Here is a 19,813-nt window from a genome sequence, read left to right as displayed (position 1 = left end):
CGGCCCAATGGCGGCACGGGGGGGCGGGGCCGCGCGTGACGCGGGGGCACCTGCCTTAAAGGGGCAGCGCAACAGGTGGCGGCCGTGGGGCGCGGGGGGAGCGCGGGGGCAGCGCGGGGGCCCGGCCCGGTCCCGCCCGGCGCCGCCGCTCCCGGGGCTGCGCTCACAAGGCTGGGAAAGTCTCACCTGCCACCCCGTGGAGGGCCGTGGCCCCAGGACTCTGTTTGTGGGACCCACACACACAACCCGCACCCGACACCTGCACACCTCCCTGGGCTCGCACCAGCGCCTCACAGGCTGAGCACCACACAGCCAGAGCTGTCGCACAACCATGGGCCAATCCGTGGGCAGGCTGGCGTTCCACTGGCTCTGGGGTTTTTATATTCATCTTCTTCCCTTCAACCTGCCTAGAAAAAGCAGGTTTCATCTGCTGCAAGGTGTTTCATCATCAGTGGGCACGCCACATTACAGAGCTGAAGCACAGACCTCGATGGAGGGAAAATACCGAGGGCTGAAATTTCTCTGGGAGAGCTGGAAACATATGGCAGAAGGCAGACTGCCAAAGCTTGCAGTGTGCACCAGATATCAAGCTTTTTCCTGTTTATTAATCTTAGGCATGTTCATCCTTAGAATGGTAAGTTGTTTTACAAAGGTCCCCATGGGTAAAAAAAAAAAATCATATGAAGATCCTGTGGCTGAGAAACCACCACTGTTCTTTTTCTCCAAAAGACTCTTCACTGATGGTCATTTTCAAAGTTGACATAAAAAGATGTGCTCTCTGCTGAGGGTATTCTCCCCCCTCTAGAATTTGCAGATCCATTAACCAGCAGTACAACTGCCCTTGTTCACTCATCACAGGCTCTTTTTTTGGGATCCAAGAGCTCTACACTGGTCATAAGCAAGACCCCCCCAGGGTAGAGGGGCTGGCAGGACAGAAAAGGCTGCCAAGCTATTGGGAAATGCAGAACCCAACTTACTTTTTCCACAAACCTTTATTCTGTACAGCTTTTGAGCCAAACAGTGAGGAGTCCAAAGGTGACAGTTACATTCCCTACCCCACAAGTCCTCACACACACATCTCTTCTTCCCACGTCTTGAACAAAAAGCTGATGTGGTATTAACTCTCAGTCCTGCTGCTCTGTGTCCTGTTCAAGTGGTCAAAGCTTCTTTGGAGCATGGAAAGGGAAGTCTTCAGCTGTGAAGACACAACCATCACACCCCCCCCCAATTACTTAAGTTAATCCCCTGCATGGGTGAGTGGTATCAGGAAAATAATGTCTCCCTACTCTTCCCCCCCCCCCAAGATTTCATGTGATTTCCTCCTCCTTGTTTCCATAAACAGTTGACTTACTGTGCTCTCCTAACAGCTATATCCTGTACAGTTTATAATTAGTAACAGTCCAGGATGATAAAGTCTTAACACCTCACTAGACAACACTGCAGAAGATAAGCCACCCCACTCAGTTTTAGTCACAGATAATGTTCATAGCAAATATTAAGGAACATGGTAGCAAAATATGAATTTTCTTTTAATACCTGGCCCTCCTAGTGCATTCTGGTGCACAAAATGTGTTTAGATTATTGACAACGCTCAGAAAACACAAAGTAACAGGCACTGTGTCAGAACTTCCAGGCAAAAAGTGTTATTTGGGATGAAAAAGGTGGTGAAAGTCTCACTTTTTTTTTTTAACACCATGTGTTCAAAGGCACTTAACACTTCAGAATTAGGAATTGTTTGGATAGTAAACAGAGAAAATGAAAAGGGCATGGAAACCATGCTGTGATCAAAGTGGTTAATTAATAGATTAACGGCAATACTGTGTGCAGAGGCACCTCTAAATAAGGAATATAAAAATGGTTTCTTTTTCTACCCACTCTCAATGCATGCAAGAACACAAAGCATTAGAGGTACACGTGAACTCCCCTCATAGCTTTCCTAATATTCCATCACATTTTAAGGTTTAATAAAAGAACTTAAAATCAGAACATTCATGGGTTGCAAGTTGAAACTAAAGCATGAATTACTGTCCCTCACTTACTGAGTTGAAATTTCAGCCAGGGATTTACCAGTCATAGACTTCAGGATCAGAGAGACAACAGCATTCAGCAAGCTACTGTAAAGAAGGATTAATTCTATAGCTATGGAGCCTCTCAGAAATATAAGGTCTGCAGTTATTTATTTTTTACTGGAGATTAGGTGGCCCATTGATACCAAGGCATGTGAAGCTCTAGCCAATATCTAAAAGAGTAGTGGGGAGCAAAAGCCAGGATAAACCTGAACAAAGACACCCCCTAATGACGTGGGAAAATACTGAAGACGGCTTAACATGAGTCCTAGAAAGCAAAGTGTTTTGTAACATGAGTCCTAGAAAGCAAAGTGGTTTGAAACGCTCCAGTCTTTGCTTTGTCATGATTCAGAACTGCATCAACACCTCTCATCAATACAGGTACTTGACAAGTTTTAAGAAAATTGACGTGAATACTTATATCTTAGTCAGAACAAACAAACAAAACGAACAAAAAAACCGAACAAATATACACCAAACCAAACCAATCCAAACCATCAGAAACATAAGCACTGCCTACTTACTAAATTCAAGCCTAGGGCAAAACAGATCAAGGAATCATGAAAACTTTAGTTAGTACCAGAGGACATCAAACAAAAGGTATGATAACATATGGGAGAAAACTTGAGTTGTTGAGAAACAAGAACATCACCAGAGAAAGATTGTCAGACCTACCTGCTCAAGCATTTCAATTGAGTCTCTTAAGACTCCCTTTACGTGTTTAACCTGTTCCTTATCATACTGAGGGACCTCTTCTTTTGATACCATTTCTGGAGATATGCTGAAAAAGATTGAGATTACATCAGAAACATAAAAAGGTGTCAGGGTGCTTGTTTCAAAAACAACTGCTCTCTGCCACCTTTGCTCTGCCATTACTAAAACCATCCTTTTACAAGAGCCACAAAAAAGCTGCCTGCAGTTGAATTCCAATCCCTGCTGCCTTCAAGATAGTGCTTCAGACCTTTGTAGACAACAGCCACTAAGAAAAAAAATGTGCTCACATTACATCTATAACATGTTCTCACACTTCAGTGAGCAAAATCTTTCTTATAAATAAAGTTGTTCTAATCAGTTCTGAGATGGTCATCACAGGAGGTCACCACACCATTTCCAGACTCAACATCAGGTTATGGTTTTTAACTTATTTATTGATATTGTATTCAAGAGAGGAAGCAACATCTTCCTGTGTCCAAATACAAAAGGCATGCAACATGTAAGTTTGAGGGAGAGATTTGCCAGGAAACTCAGAGAAAGAAGCTAACAAGTTAAATGAATCCTTAACATTACATTTGAGATCATGCTGGTTCACACAGAATAAACACTTCGGTTCAGCAATATTCACAGAAGATGAGTCACAGCAGGGTGATAAATGCGAACTAAGGTTAATGTTCCCCAAAAACCAGCTTGTCAAAGCAGAAACTTGTTATTGCAAGATGCAGTCAGACATGTCACTGGATCTCAACACAGACCACAGAAGTGCAGCAAGCCCCAGCAACTAATGAAAACTTGCCACTGAGTTTCACTGTTTAGAATTTATTTCTTTGGGTCGGATTCTCATATAAGCTGAGGAAGAAAGCAAGCAAAGACTGTGAATTCAACTTACTTCAAAGAGCTTTCTTCCTGAAGCTGGACATGATAGAGGGACTGAGCTGCATGCTCTATCTTTGACAGTTTGAGAAACAGTGTTATATTCAGCAAGACCAAGAGCAGCAAACTGTAGAGAGAACAAAAATCAAGTCCCGTAAGAATTTTGGTTGCAATGCTACAAAAACAAGATCTAGGCTAAAAACAGCTAAGGAAACAAAATCATTCTGGGAGAAAAAAAAGGTGTGGGGCAGAACTATACTGAAAATAGAGATCTATCCAAACAATTCTTAGCAGTTAATGTTAGCTGTGGAATAGGAACAAACAGAAAGAGCAATAGTATCTCCTCTAGGAACTTTTAAAACTAGGAATTAGTAAATTCTAGACTTTTTTTTTAATAGGATCAGACCTAAGAAAATCTGTAAGGTAGAGTAGTTTGGCAAATCAGCATTTTCATTCCAAGTGTCATTTCTAAGTCAATTCATTCCCCTCCTATACCCACGTGTTCCACTCAAATTAGGTTAAGATCTATTATGCTACATGCAATGTTAACATGCAAAAGAGGAACAGACAAAAACAGATAAAGACTAAGATGAGCTTGTGTCAAGCCACATTTTAATGCAAGTGAGTACTTACAAGACACTCATTACTACAATGATGGTGGTGGTCCTACTTACTGCATCTCTTTTCCTTCCTATAGGGCATGGAAGAGAAGGAGGTTAAAAAGTACTGAAGAACATTCCTAAAGGATGCCTGCAGATATATGTCAGTGCCCAGCACTTCACAGAGAATAGCTCAACAGCTTCTGATGGAAAAAAATAACAGATCATGTGGGTGCACAGGATCATCTCCAACATTCACCAAGGCATTTTTGCAGTCATCTCCAACAAGTCAAGCTGAACAGTCAGGCTCTCCCATCAGAATTCCCCCTACCCCAGTATGCTGGGGACAACACAGCACTGGGGCATGGTACCACTAAACACAGACAGCCTGAGAAGGCTGCAGTCCATCCACTACTAACATGCCTTCACCACATATACTGCTGGTCACACATGAGCAGAGACAGGCTGCAAAGTGTCTCTTTGCTGGTTGTTCTCATGCTCACATTAATCTGACAACCAGTGCCAATCAAGTTCTCCTGTGACTTGTCCCATCACTACTGGCTTGGTTTATCTATTGTCCTGAAGACAGCCTTTCAAAAGACTATCTGCTATTCATCAGGCAACAGGGACCGGACACCTGTGAGGGAGAGGAAGTGTGCATGTCCTCTCCAAACTGAGCAGCAATCACCCACCACTGTGGGCAGGCTGATCTTTGAATGTAATAACAGTTTCATACATTCACACCTCCTGCCTTGGACAAAGGACAAACACAAAAGTTGTAGTGTATACAGAGACAGACACTCATCTGTAAAGGTGGAGCAGCAGTAGCAAAATTAAGTAATCAAGAAGTAATTTCAGATAGGTAAACAGTCCTTTACACATGCTGCTGATTCAAATATTCTCTCAGTGCTATACTCAGTGTTGCCTCCCCCTTCAGAGAAGTGCACTTGCTCCTACTTTAGTGTTTACAATTCAACTTCTGTCATGGAATCCACTATTCTCTGGTACACATTAATGCACAGATGTTTCTGATCTCTCTAGGTATAGCTAATACTGTATGTGTTAGTGGCCAAGTCTGTCATGCCTTAGGGCAACGGAACTGCAAGAAGTGCTTCAGTGACCCAGAAATTACAGAAGCAGATGGGAAACAGACTGAACATTAAAAAAAAAAAAAACAAAAATGAGGTGACAGGGCCAAGACACAATTGACAAAGTTGAATCAACTCATTACTTGGGTATGCTGTTATTTGAAGAAACAAAGCAATTTTTCTGAAACTGTACAAGAGTCGGGTTAATTTTTTTTTCCTGATTCATTTTTAAACTTATGCACATTGAGAGCAGCATTTTAGATTTTAAAACTGAAGGTGATATTAAGCTTAATTTCATGAGATAATCATGCTAAAAGTGACTATGCATGCTCCAAACCTACTTCATACAAACTTGAACATATTAAAGCATTTGCTATCACACTGATTAGATAAAGACGTGAGTAATATATACACAAGTGCTACTCTCGCACTATTTTAAGAGTTGTGCTTCCTTGAACACACCTTTTGGAAAAAACACTTAATATAAAAACTCCTACCTATTATGCTGCCCTGGGACTCTACTCCCATGTCACCAGAGGAATGTTGGGAAGAGCGTTTGGGAAGTGATTCGGCCAGACCCCGGTGTAAAGTGCGTCGTCTTCGTCTCAGAGCAACTAATTTTCCAGAGTCTTCTATGGACTGATTAATTGCATATTCCTCCATTAGGAGATCTGATTCTGCAGTGGAAAAAATAAAGTTACTGAACCGTCAAAAGCAAAGCTGAAAAGTTTAGCACTGCAGACTTAAAATGTGAGTTATGGAGGGCAGCAGTGAGAAGAACAAGTGCACCTTCTAGTAAATAAACTTAAAGCAGGTCTAACAAACTACACCTTGACTTGTACCACCTGTTCTCTTTGCTAGAGGGCACTTGGAACACTTTTCAGAGATGGGTGCACATTCAGCCTAGGCGGGATTGTTTAATGATATGCAAGACAGCAGCCGGAAGAGCACTGCAAAACACTGTTAGACTGAGACTAGGCATTGTGTTAGACTGAGAGCCTGAAGCCGTGGCTGGCCAGGCTGTTAACAGACATATCCATGGAGCCTTCCAAGTGCCACTGCTTCTCTTTTCATGTGCACAATCAAGGAAATACTTAGAGATAAGTATATGCAGTTGAGAGTAACAGCTTTCCTGCTGCTCTTCATGTTTCCTTCAGAAAGCAATTCTGACAAGGTATACAAGAGCTCCTTGTTAGCCACAAGGCTTCTTTCATACCCTGGAACTGGCAGATATATTGATGACAGGAAATTCTGTCTTTGAGACTGCTTAGGTGTCTTTTTTTCAACCCATTCTTTAAGGAACCAAGTTTGACAGATGTGAAAACATACAGAGCAAAGGTAGCCTCCTTACTCCAGCACAAAGATGAAAATGCCTCACCAAGTTGTTTGAAGTTTTCCTGTATTCCTCCCCATGTATTCTTCTCGATTACAGTCTTGACAAGGCCCCAAGGCTGTTTTTTGTACTTTACTTCTGCAGAAACCCTAGTAAACAGAATGCAATAATGAAAGAGCGGTCTTCTAGGCATCACAGTGATAACAGAAATCTCTCATCAGAAGCAGGCCTCTAGCTTATGTTTATTATTCGAAACACCAACTGGAACTGCCCTGGCTTTCCACCTGGGCAGCACTTTCATTGAAGAAATGCAAGAAATAGACAGTAGCAAAGACAACATCTCTAGCTAAAGCCTCAAAATCTGAATGTCCAAATTATGGAAAACACTTTAAACTGTTTTCCTTCAGACTCAGACTAGCAGACCATTTTTACCCATTGAAGCATTCTCATTTTAACATACATTTAAAATAAGATTCAGGGTTTCAGATCATAAAGTCCTAATTTTTACTTTGTATGTGTACACATATATATTACATGGGCACTTCAAAAGCAGCAAGTAAAATTCATTATCACCACTCACACATCAAGTGCTCAGACCCCACCCTGAGTAGACAGAAATTAAAATCTGTCTTTCTGTGAGCATGACAGAGGGGAAATGACATTCCTGGCTTGCATTCCCCAGGTCAAGCTAATCAACAGCACTTCCAGAACAAAAATTAACTGGAGTAGAATCCTTCAGAAGGATGTTTCTAGCAACTGAGTGCATCCCAAAGCCCTCCATAAGGGACAAAAAGATAGCCTGTAACTTCAGTTTCAGTCAAGAACACTGACCATCCTAGAATACAGTTTTTTCAACTTTTCAAATAATCTTCCACATCAATGCAAGTCCTCTGCGTTTCTAGTCTAACAAAATGAAATCTTTCAAATGGAGTTTTTAGGCCATTTTAAACACAGTATAATAAGGCCAGCTGTAACATCACCATGTGCCTTCTATTCTGTACATGCCTGCTCTGTGCACTATGTTGAAACCTAAGATTTTACTCTTACCCTAGGGTTGTCATGTGTCTCAGATAAAACAAAGCTCTCAAAGAGGAAGTGATTCACTCAAAAGAATCATCTAGAACAGTTGTTCAAGGACTTTTCTTCCATCCTCCTCCCAGTAGAAGGGGAGTCTTTAGTACTTTTATAACCTGAAATAAGCCAGAATAGAATCCAGGCTTGCTTACCTTTCCTGCTGAAATTTGAGATACAAGGTCTTACTAATGACAACACAAGAACTACCAAGGATTACATGGTCAGAGAGCCATGGAAATGTACTAAACATGGAACTTGATCACTTCAAATGTTTTCAACAAATGGGAGAGGAACTCTCCTATCTAGGTATAGTTTAGTTGAGTACCCTTCCAGCAAAACTGAGTAGGTTCCATCTTTCCTGCACCTTTTGGTGAAACCACCCTCCTCTGCAGGCCCTCAGCAAGGATATCTAGGAAATTCTGTAATAAAACATCTCACTTTGTTCCAACATATCCCACTCACACAGCTGTACTCCAAAACCCACGGCTGGTCAGAACCCAGTTGGAGACAAGTTCTGTACCTCAGAGTCAACACGAGTTCATTTCTCACTGCATTAATGAGATCCAAATACAGCATGCATGTGACAAGGAATAAAGCAAGCTTATGTTACAGAAGATATCTCCAACTTCAAGAGAAACTGACAATCTCTGTGCTGCTGGCAGACAGATTTTTTTAATAAGCACACATCATCAACCTGTAAGATCTGTGCCTTGGCTTCTCCCCTCCCACTGTGCCCCACCCAGGCTCACCGCAATCGACACTTGTGACTGGACGTGCGGCTGATACAGTATCTGTTCACAGTGTAGAAATAATCGTGGTAGGGGACATCATGGGTCAGTACCTCAGCATCCACCTGATAAGACTGACCTTTCTGGCTCTGTTTATGCAGGATCTATCATAAAAGAAAGTAAAAATAAGAAGGTATATTCATGGTACACAATTTTTTTTCCCCTCTTTCAGCCTGAGTTCCTTAGGCTAGATCAACCAACTATAAGCGAAATAGAGAGGAAGCCTGAAGAACCACCATAAAAATCAGTTAAGAGTGTCAAATACAGATGGGGTGAGGAAAGAGAAGATGCCTCCTGCTACAGCCAGCATAGGCAGCAGCAGTACTTCCCCGCTGCCACTTCAAGTACCAGATGCAAGGCTGGCCACTGACTCATTACCACAGCTCTTCTTTGAGACCTGCATCTTTCCCAAAGCAGAATTTCAGAACGGTTGAGATTGGAAAGCATCTCTGGTGGCCATCTTGTCCAAAAACTGTTCCCAGGCAGGGCTATCTAGAGCGAGTTGCCCAGGACCATGTCCAGGTGGTTTTCCAGTATCTCCAAGGGAGGAGATGCCACAACCTTTGTGGACAACCTGTTCCACTACTCATTCACCCTCACAGTAAAAAAGTGTTTCCTGACATTCAGAAGGAATCACCTGTGTTTCAATTTGTATCCATCACCTCGGTCCTGTCACTGGGCAACACTGAAAGCCGTGGTGGTGAAAGCCTGGCTCAGACTTCTCTGTACCTCCCTTCAGATACTTCTATACATTGTAGATCCCCCGAGCCTTCTCTTCTCCAGCCTGAACATTCCCAGCTCTCAGCTGTTTTTCTCCTATGAGATGCTCCAGTCCCTTCATCATCTTAGTGGCCCTTTGTTGGACTCTTCACCTCTCGTACTGGGGAGCCCAGAAATGAACACTGAAAGCATTTAATTGCTTCTTTTCATCCCCCAATTCCTAAGAGGCGTTAATGCCTTTCCCCAAAAACTCTGTGGGAGTTTACAGCCATCTGCAAAGGTAGAAAGCCTCTCTGATTTCATGACCATGTGCTCACTAATGTTGAGAGGGGCTGCAAGCCACCCTTTAGAGATGCCATGTTTAAACTATAGATCCACATTCAGCTCACTGAACTTTAATCTATGGTCAGAACTCTGACAGACCAGAGAGCTGACCTCTCCCTTGCTTTAAAGGGCACCAGACAGACACACACATGCACACAGTACCTGCTTTTCAGTTGCAGTTGTGAACTTCCCACAAAGTGGATTGTTAATCGTTACAGTGTATGTCAAAGTCCTCAACTGATTGCCATTGGAATCTCTATTCCAAGGGGTTGATACAGCATCTAGATGAGAAGTTATGCAAAATCTCACATACAAATTACCTATAAGGCATTATCTCTGCCCAACCATATCTTAACAGCTCGAGAACAGCAGTGGAGAGAAAGACAGAAAACTGATTCCAAACAGTTGTGGTTTCCTTCAGGAAAGGGAAGATTGTAGCTCACTGATGAACAAAGGAGAAGCACTAAGTAGCTGAACCTGAATCTACTCGAAGAGACTTGAGGGTATAGAAAAGAATACGCAATTAAATGAAAATATGTCATTTCCCATCTGCTTAAAGTTGAATAGATTCACTTAGCATTATCAAAAGCTTTTGCCACTTTGCCTTCCAAGCTGACACTGAATAAATATTACCCTTTTTGACTTAATTTTCTGTTCTTCTGATCTCTGTGAATAAAATTTACTCATCCAGAAAATTAAAGCCTGTGAGTATCATTTAAGAAGATGCAGTGATTGTGCCAGTCATACAAATTTCACTATTTGTGGGACATAATGTAACGAAAAATACCCCACAGAATGCATCAACTTAATAGCCTACCCAAAATTCAGGCATTAAGGTGCAGTTTTGCATTAAGGTACACTGAAATAAGGCTTTTACTCCAAAATATGATTGATCTATATCTGCTATCTATGGAAGCAACAGTCTAACTTTAAATGTCCTCTCTCGTAGTGAAACTTTAAAGCTTCAAAATTCTTTTAAAGCAGGAAGAAACTTAAAATTCACCTTAGCTCTATTTAGCAATTCTTAGTGGTCAAAATTTTCAGGGTAGTTTGTAACATAGAAGGCAGAAGAGTTTATTACCTACTATACTCCTGGAATTGAGAAACCTCTGCATGAAGTGAGAATTGGTGAAAAGGATTTCAAACATCTTGTCTGCAGTGATGTGGAAAACTCTGTTTATAAAAAGTCTCCCATAGAGATCATTCTCAGAGACTGTCTCCTTCACTGCTAAGAAAGGCAGAGAGATCAGGTTAAGAACAGTATTATGAAGCACCTTTATATTATTCTAAGCTTTATTACAGCTCAAATTCTTCCCAAGCTTACATGAACATTTGTTTCTCATTCTCAGAAACCCAGTAATGATATTGGCAAGTGATTTGGTAGGTTGGTTGCCTTCAGGAACGAAGTCCAGAACTGATTTTCAAACATATACCACTACCACCACCCCCACCATCTCCCTGTGCAAATTCATAAATCAATGTCAAAAGATCCCATCTCCTTAGTTTTGCCTTCAGTATTCTACTAATCCTACAAGAAACACTGGGGAAAGACAAAAAGTTAACATAATCTTTATTAATGTGTGTCTGTTGCACAAAGGACAAGCAAACAGGACAGTGAAACCATAATCATTTTCTTCTCAGCTGTGGCTAGTTTCAGAATTCTGCTTTTAACATTTGTAATGCTGGTAGTGTCCACAGCCTGAGACCAGGTAGACTCACAAACAGTTCCTCAAACCCCTCCTCCCTCCATACCTATTTAACAGGAACACAGGAGGTACCCTGCTCCATTTTGCAGTCCCAAAAATGCACCAAGGGGCTCAACTGCATCACCCATTTCAAAGCCACCAAGCACTCCAGAGGTGTTGTGTGGCTGCAGCACTGATCTTTGCTACTTCTGCTTCTTGGTGGTTGCTGGCATGACTCAGCTTTGTGGTTGTCTCAGCCACTCTTGCAAGAGATAAGGGACAGAACTATAATCCTGGAGGGCAAGCAGTCTCCTGTGCCAACCCCAACTCAATCTGCTTATACAGAATTACCAAAACCAAAAAAACACTCCCCCCACACACACATATTACTAAAATGAAACAAAAAGCCCAAAAGGAAATCTTGCAGCAGACAGACAGTTATGATGCCTAACCTTTCAACTAATACAAATGACTGCTCAGAGCTAGGAAAGGTCAGTGCCAGCCACCAACACAAAGGTAGCCTAAATATCAAGCTATAGGTCACACACTGCCTACAAGCTAAAGTTGCAGCACTTAAAACATTACTGCTTAGTAGAAGTCAGGATTGATAAATGCAAATGCAGCAACTAAACACCACAGCAGTCCCCAACGAAACCCAATTCTGACTGAGCAGACTTCCTCTCTAGTGCTGCTTCTAGCCTGCTAAAAATCCCCATTACACATCTGCCTCAAAAAAAGTTCTTTTTGATCTCTCAGGCTTCAGTGTAGGACCCCAAAAGTGAAGTATAAGTGCCGTATTTTTGTGCTTGCACAAGAGATTGACTTCCTTCCCGTGCCACGTTCTGCTTATGCAATTGTAATTCTACACAATTACAAGATGGGACAGAAAGCAAACACACATTTCAAGAGGCCTATTTAACCAGTCAATATGCAGTTATTATGTGTAGAATACAAATTCTGGTGTGCTGAAACATTCTGTGGGAAGCCAGAAATTCTGCCTGAGTTTTCAGCTTATGCTCACTATATTTTCCTCTCCCAGCCAAATCTAACTCTAACAAAATGCAGGCCAAGTGAACTGTAAATTTGACCTCAGTTAACAAGATCTGCATTACAGACCTCTCCTTTCAGAGTGCACCCACCATTTCCTCTCTATCACTAAGAGACAGGAAGCTTCAGATATTGATGTTGACATCCCCTTTGCCTACTGTGCATCAGCTAACATGTGGAGTCAGATACCAGGTAATTCAAACCTAGTTACTCCAGTTGAGCATTACTCAGCTGGACCTTAACGTGCCCAAGGACTCTGCTACCACTTAAAAAATGAAAATACAAAGGCCCAGACACATGATCAAGTCACCATGCATCAGATAAGTTTTGTCAGCTATTTGTATATGTCTTCGCAAATACAAGATAAGTTACCTCTGCCCCAATAAGCCTTAGCTAAACGGCACAACACCACGATCACCTCAAATGCCTGAGGACAGCTACTATTTTTCTGCTGATGCAAGGTAATTTGGTAAGCCACAGAAACTTATGATATGCACAAAGCCCATGCATTAATACCTTAGGGTGCAGACTTTGCTACTGAGCTATTTTGCACTTCATGCAAGAAGCCTGTCCTCCTTCTAGTGAGTCTTAAGCAAGAGCACTAGCAGGTCTGTACAAAACTTCCTGTTAGTTGATTTACCTACACTTTATTTCTATCTAGTCATGTCTTCAACAAGGAATAGTTAATGAAGTACCAAGTGCATGACAGTGTCTAACGAGAAATACACTTTTACTTTAACCCTCTCAGTTCTTAGAACAAAGAAAAAATTTTTAAAAATGTTGGTAGCACAAAGCAGTATTTTCAGAAACTCCAACCTGAAACTGGGTTTATATATCAGGCCTATCAGCTACTTTAGATGCTAGGACTCAAAACAGCTGTTCTCCAGAAAGCCTGGAAATCTTTTAGACAATGGGTCTGGAAGGTGCATGTATGTATAAATGCTGCTCTGAGTTCCACATCTGTGGAAGCAAGTTGCTGCATACACCAAGAGCTTGACAAGCTTCAAGTTGCTTTCATCCGGGTTTCTCAAAATTTATCTGTAGAAATCCTAGACAAAGCAGCAAGCACAACCAGTAGCACAGCAAAGAATAAGTGTACAACTGATATGCTTGCAATTTGAATAGACAGCTTTAACCACTTACCTCTGCTACAAATAAAGATGCATGTTTGTCTACTGTTTTGTTTGTTTTTACTCACACAGGTAAACTTGTATCTGCCTTTATTTATCTCTATACTAGAGCAACATCATGCATTCGACCTAGGACTGGCTTAGAAATATTCTTTATGAACAAAATGCTTTGTACAGGTATAGAGATATCAGTCTAAGTCCTTCCCTTTTAATGCAGTTCTAACCCCTCAGCAGTATGCAATTATCAACACTAACTCTCTTAGCCTGAATACATTTATAGCTGAATTGGAGCTGTCTGATAAAAGAACATGAGATTATTCTGACTTTGGGTAAGAATCCCTAGGGACCCAAAAATCCAGAAGTAAATATATTACCCAGAGTGTCCTGGTTCAGCCTGAAGACAGCAAGTCTGTTCCCTCCCACTCTATTGCCTTGCACTTTATAAGGTCATTTTCATCACTGCAAGGCAAGCTGTGAAATAATGTTTGAATATAATACCATTATGCAGCAGTGATTGTAGAGGTTTAAAAACATCTGCAGTGCAAGAAAAAAGAAAATGGTGGGGTGGGGGAAGGAGGCAGTAAGAAAAAAATTGTTCTTACAATTGTCATCAACAACCAACAGCTGAAAGCTAAACACACATCACAAGCAGGTTAAGAAAGCTGAACTGATAGGAGCAGAGGCTATCAAACAAATTAATAAGGATGCTGATTTTTCCACTCCACAGAGTTAGGGGAGGATCAGGATTTAAAAAAAAAAAGTATGCAAATCTTGGCACTGTTCAGCATTTCCGTACCACTGGGGATGGGGGGGGAAAAAGTGCACACTGCATGAAGAACATATACAGGTAGGAGCCTTTAACCAGATACACCTGAAACCAAGTTAATAAAACCAATTCCAAAAAGTGAACATGTTCCAGATATCATCTATTTGAAGACTGTATCAGCAGAATTAGCCATTTTCAGAGAACTCTCCTATACTTTAAAAGACTAAGTACAAAATTAACAGTACTTACTCAGTACCTCCCCAAGTATCAATGCTAGTTTTTTCCAGTTCACAAGATAAGAAAACCCCAACCTTATGCCTTTTGACAACTCAAACATATATCCCCCAAACCAGCTGTGTAGAGAGATATAGACATATATTCAAAAAAACATGTCCTTTCAGTATTTTGATTAAAATGCCAACAAGATAACAGGGCTACTCTTCCTTACATACACTGTGTATCCAAAATTTCCTATCTTAGGGTGGGGGGGAAACCAACACAAGGCTGAACCAATTTCAACCATCCTATATTTCAAACACTGTATGCCCCATACACCCCTGTCTCTAAGAAAGGTCAAGCCACTGCTGTACCCATCTCACAGCACCACAGTGCAGGCAGTTACACTCTCCTGCAGACCGCACATTTAAGGTGGTTATTAGTACAAATAGAAACAATGCAATAAATCTGTCAAGTTATGCAAGGAGATCAGAAATTTATTATGCCCTCATATACAGTAAAGTTTTCTAATAGAAAACATTGTTTTCCAATTTCCTGTTTTCCCCTTTTTTCTTTGAAGTATTTCATGCAGCTGAACATTGCCAATGAAAGAAAGGAAAAAACAAAAAACCCACCCTACATACAAGAGTCATTAGAGGAAATTAAAAAAAACTTCTTGGCCCTGTTTTGGAAATGTGTATTCCGTGCTTGAACTAAAATTCATTTTCTAAAATTTACAATTAAGACCACAGATTAATTTTTAGCTTAGCCAAAAGTTTGTCATGGCTCAAGAATTTATATTCCTATTTATGAAACCAGACAAAAGCACCAAGATGCAGGTCTATAGGCCAGTGGTGCCTAGTGGGATGCACATCCCACCTCCCCCAAAGTAACCAGTGTGAGAACTGCTTAGGATAAGAGAACTAGTGTTGGGAAGAACAAGAGTCTTGAGCTTGCCCCTCACCTTATTTGCCAGGACACCTCCATGGGCAGCCTGAGTATGAGCCAGAGCACACAAGAGAAATTAATCGCATGGGTAAACCTTTGTCATGTAGGAAAGCTAGTTTCGTTTGCGTGAAGGAATTCACCTTGTAAGGGTATGGGGCAACTGCAATAGAAAACAGACAGAAACAGAAGAAAAAAATTCTAAGCATGAAGAATCTGAGAGAAAAGATTAATGTTGTGAGTCTAGAAAATCCTGCTCTGAATAAAAGACTAGTCTTGGGGGAGGGAGGAGAAATAAAAGCAGCATGAAGTCAGTTGTCTTTTTATTAAAGAGACATCTCCAACTTAACATGTTCTATTTATTCAACATCACTAATGCAAGGATGACAGGGAGTATTTACTGCTATTGTTCAGGCAGCAAGCAGCATGAAAGACAACAGGACTATTTTTCAGTCAATTCCACTGGAGACCTTTCCCATAAAAAATAAAACCCAGAAGAGAGATGTGGTACTAAGAAGATAGGAAAACTGCAAGATATGTAAAACATCCAAAGGCCAAACTTTCTGCTGCTCTCAAAGATACACCTGTGAAGGAGTAAATTAATTTGTGAAGCTTGTTAAGTGTATAGAAGTATGGCATAAACAGCATCCCGTTCAATTAGGTATATTCACAAAAATGATAAAACCTGACATGCATCAAGTTGAATCTGAACTCCAGCAAACACAGAAGGAGTATGGGCGAGCAAAAGGAAAATTAGTTGAATAAAAAGCATATCCCCAGGCAAAAATTGCCATTTGCAGGCAGCCAATTCAATCCATAACTTTAAAAGCTTTCCTGGACTCCTCAATGATCCCAACATAAAGACCCCTGCACACAACTTCAATTGTCAACTCTGAAAGGGTAAGATACAAAATTTCCCAGAGAGATTAAGAACCAGCCTCAATTAACTGAACTGTTCTATTTCTGCCAACAAGTGATGAAAGTAAGTTCTTTTCACATATGAAAGAAATATTCAGCTGCTACTAAGCACACTGGTACTGTTGAGCTTTTCTGTCTTTCATTTGCACACCACCATATAACCTTGGAACCAGTACAGATTTTGCACACTTCACTTTAAAGGCATTTACAGAGTCTAAGATTTGGATATTTAACAGAACATCCATCACAACTTCAGTGAGCTGCTTGAACAACCAGAGCCCTGCAGCACAGAAAAGTTCCCCATGGTAAGTGAAAAGTTCTCCTTAGAAAGTGAGAACTTGCAAGGGGCTACTGTGGGACCTCAGCACAAGTCTCACTGTCATCCAGTCCAGGTAGAAAGCAGGCTCCAGCCTAACTGTCTCCCAAGCACATATCAAAAATTCTTTTACCAAAACCATTTTGTAAGATACTGCTACATTTTCACTCCTATGGTAAGAAGATCAAAAGAAACATGTAACAGTCAAGTTACAATCTCTGTACCACTGTGGTATCCAAGTTTCTTCTCATCTTGTACTGGGTAATGAGGTATGAGTTATGAGGATAGTATATTAGGACCCATTAAGATACTAACTGTTGGCACAGAAAGTGTAATCTGCTCCAAGATATTCATTAAGGTTTTCATGAAGGTTTTTAATTTTCAGATCACATTCAGAATATGCACAATACTATCCTGAAAGCTGGGAAGTTGTCTTGCCTGGACTTTCAGTGAGTTCCTCAGTTTACTCCATCAGTAACACTGGAGCCCACAAGCCTTAAAAAAGTAAGAGTGTAAAGAAGGGAGATGGGGGAGATCTTTCAGAAACTTAAGAACTGTTATGCCTGAAATGTTTTCCTTCAGTTTCCAAGAAGTGCAAACAAAACAAAACAAAAATCTTTTAAATATCTGTGAGAACACAAAAAGTGAACTAACACCACCTCATTGCTCATAAACATTTTTTAGTTTAAGCTGTTAGCAACTCTCTACCCACCAAGAGAGAAAAAATCAAAACCACAATTTGTTTGTGTTCATTCTAAACACTCAGCAACTTCTTTTTTCTCCCCAGAAACTAAGATACAAAGATGTTTTTGCTGCAATTCTGTGAAACAAATAAGCAAACAAGTTTCATAAGATCAGAAAGTTCTCTAACTTGTTCCACAAGTGAGATGGAACACCAAAGTCAGGTTGTCTTACAGATCCCAATTGTTATAAGACTTACCCTCTTCACTATCTGAAGCACTGCTCCTCTCTGGAAGATTTTCATTCTCATTAAGGTCCAAGGACTTTTCTAAAGACCTGCTCCTGACTAGCTTAACAGGTTTTCTTTCTGAAGATGGAAGAGGGCTCTTTATTTGCTTCTCACTTGGGGACTCCTCCACCTGAAACAACCCAGAGGAAAAAAAATAAATAAAAAAAAAATCAGTAATCACAGACCATTAAAAAAAACAATCCCACACCAAAACCCAAAGAGAAAGTTACTTTCAAAGAAGACAGTCATACAAAGGAAGCCACAAGTTCTATCTACTTGATCACCACACAGTCAAGTGCTAATTTCTCCCTTGTTCCTCTACCCCAGACAACTTCCCTTCCTCTTTATTTAAATCTTTCAGTAAATCCTGGTAGCAAGGAACAGAGTTACTTGTATGTACCATTGGTACCAAGAGCTGCATTAAATGGGACAGTTTACACCCCATCCAGTCCCCTGGCACCTACCTGCACAGTTTGGTCCACTTCCCTACATCAACACAAGCATAAATTATATATATTATATATATATATGATACAAATTCATTAACCTAACACAGATTTACTTTGTATTGATCAATTTATTTTTTTTTCCTGCCAGTTTAGCAAAGGTCCAACACTCTGGAGGGGAAGCACAGTGAAACATAGGCAGGGCCTTCCTCTTTCAGTAAGATTAGATTATCCCAATTACATCTTTGAAAGGTTCTTATTTTGCAGGACTTCTTTACCCTTTTAAAATACTGTCTAGAGCCATCCTACATATAAAATGTTACTGCTCAGAAACACAGTGATAGAGTATCATTTGCTATCTCCAAATCCCCCAGAACATCAGTCACTGAATCAATGATGCAGCTCTTAACCCTAAGCTGTAATAACTGTTGGCTACACACACGTACCATTGCACGCTTCAAGAAGTAAATCTCCAATGAAACTGTATGGACAAGGTTTGTGTATCTCAAAATGCCACCCAAAAAGCTAATCTATGAGCTTTCAATCATAGTTTTAATTCTAAAGCTCCCCTCAAAGCCCCTGTTGCCTCCAGTGGAACACCTGGGATCAACAACAGTACAGTCCCCCTATGCAGCAGTACATGGACCATAGTAAACATGATCAGGCCTCCTCAGCTGAGTAGTTCTGATTTATCTGCAATACCATCATCCCATAAAATTATTCAGCACTGACTCAAGAAAGAAAAAGCATCTGCTGTTTGAACCGTCATCATGTACTTCCTGTATTTCTTGGCTTTTTTCAAAATAAAAACCATTTACTTTTTTTTGTGCAACTAAAGGCCATTAGCAAAAGGTGGGTGGTTGGAAAACAGGCATGAATCTGACTGCAGTATAAGCAGACAAAAAGACTCCTTTCAAGGTCAAAAAAAACCCAAAACCTGAATCAGAAAAGCAGATCAATTAACAAATGCTGCTGTTGAAAGGACCTACCATGCCTATAGTTTTACTCAGTCAAACAACAGGATCTAGGACAGAACTAATATTTAGATGTCAAAATACTTTACCAATATAGATGGAAGTCAAAAAGGAGCTAGTGGTGATAGAACAGTCTAAAACTTGACACAGATCCAGCACAAATCCAAGGAACTCTCATAGAGTTTTGATATCAATTAGGGATCTGGTGAACAAGTGGAGCTCCCACTACCAGCATAAGAGCAGCCTACTATGCTATGAGCAGAACAGGGAAGTCAGGCTCAAGTCAGAAGACAAGAGCAACAGCTCCAACAAAAAAGCCTTTCATGATGTCAAAGAAGAAGACATTCATGCTGAGGCTTTTGGAATAACTGATCAACTTAAACACTGTTTTCTTGAGGGTTTGGGTGTTGGGATATTGGGTTGGTTTGGTGGGGTTTTCTTGACACTGAAGAGTAATGATTTTTAGATCTGTCTCTGGAACTAAAGATGTGTAATTTCTTCCCTATGTACATTTATCTCCTGAGCTAGTCCAGTACTGCTAAAACTTGTGCCAAGGCTTTTCTGATTTTTAGCCTGCAAACAGGAAGCTCTGGGACTGGAAGGGCTTCCTACAAGGGGCAGAGGGAAGATGATAGTTGTAAACAAAGGCAATAAGGTGGTGCCCACATTAAGATGTAGTGAGTGAGAGAAGCAGATGAGCCATGAGTGGTGTTCCACATGGACTTTCTTCAATTAACTACAGACAGCCATTAACAACATTTTTTCCAAGATGGGCCAAGTACTACAGCCAACTCCTATTTTCCACTGAAGAGGGTTTTGGG

General features: G+C 40.8%; 1 protein-coding gene across 8 annotated transcripts in view; it reads right to left on the bottom strand.

Annotated features, from left to right (window-relative positions):
* Positions 1–973: 973 nt before the first annotated feature.
* The window catches only part of GRAMD1C (GRAM domain containing 1C), a 52,802-nt gene continuing 33,962 nt past the window's right edge, over positions 974–19,813 (bottom strand). For 5 of the 8 annotated variants that reach the window (XM_027681133.1, XM_027681137.1, XM_027681136.1 and 2 more), the window contains exons 9-18: positions 17,543–17,702; positions 10,661–10,807; positions 9,742–9,860; positions 8,497–8,639; positions 6,719–6,822; positions 5,838–6,017; positions 4,287–4,344; positions 3,670–3,780; positions 2,742–2,847; positions 974–1,195 (exon numbers count right to left, since the gene is read on the bottom strand). In XM_027681133.1, the coding sequence (XP_027536934.1) occupies positions 1,118–1,195; positions 2,742–2,847; positions 3,670–3,780; positions 4,287–4,344; positions 5,838–6,017; positions 6,719–6,822; positions 8,497–8,639; positions 9,742–9,860; positions 10,661–10,807; positions 17,543–17,702 (1,206 nt within the window). In that variant the 3' untranslated portion in view covers positions 974–1,117. The other 3 variants (XR_003533827.1, XM_027681134.1, XM_027681140.1) reach the window with 3 other exon arrangements.

This window comes from Neopelma chrysocephalum, unplaced genomic scaffold, assembly GCF_003984885.1.
Source record: "Neopelma chrysocephalum unplaced genomic scaffold, ASM398488v2 Primary Assembly neopelma1_60, whole genome shotgun sequence".
NCBI classification, from domain to species: domain Eukaryota; kingdom Metazoa; phylum Chordata; class Aves; order Passeriformes; family Pipridae; genus Neopelma; species Neopelma chrysocephalum.
This window is presented reverse-complemented; position numbering and strand designations above follow the sequence as displayed.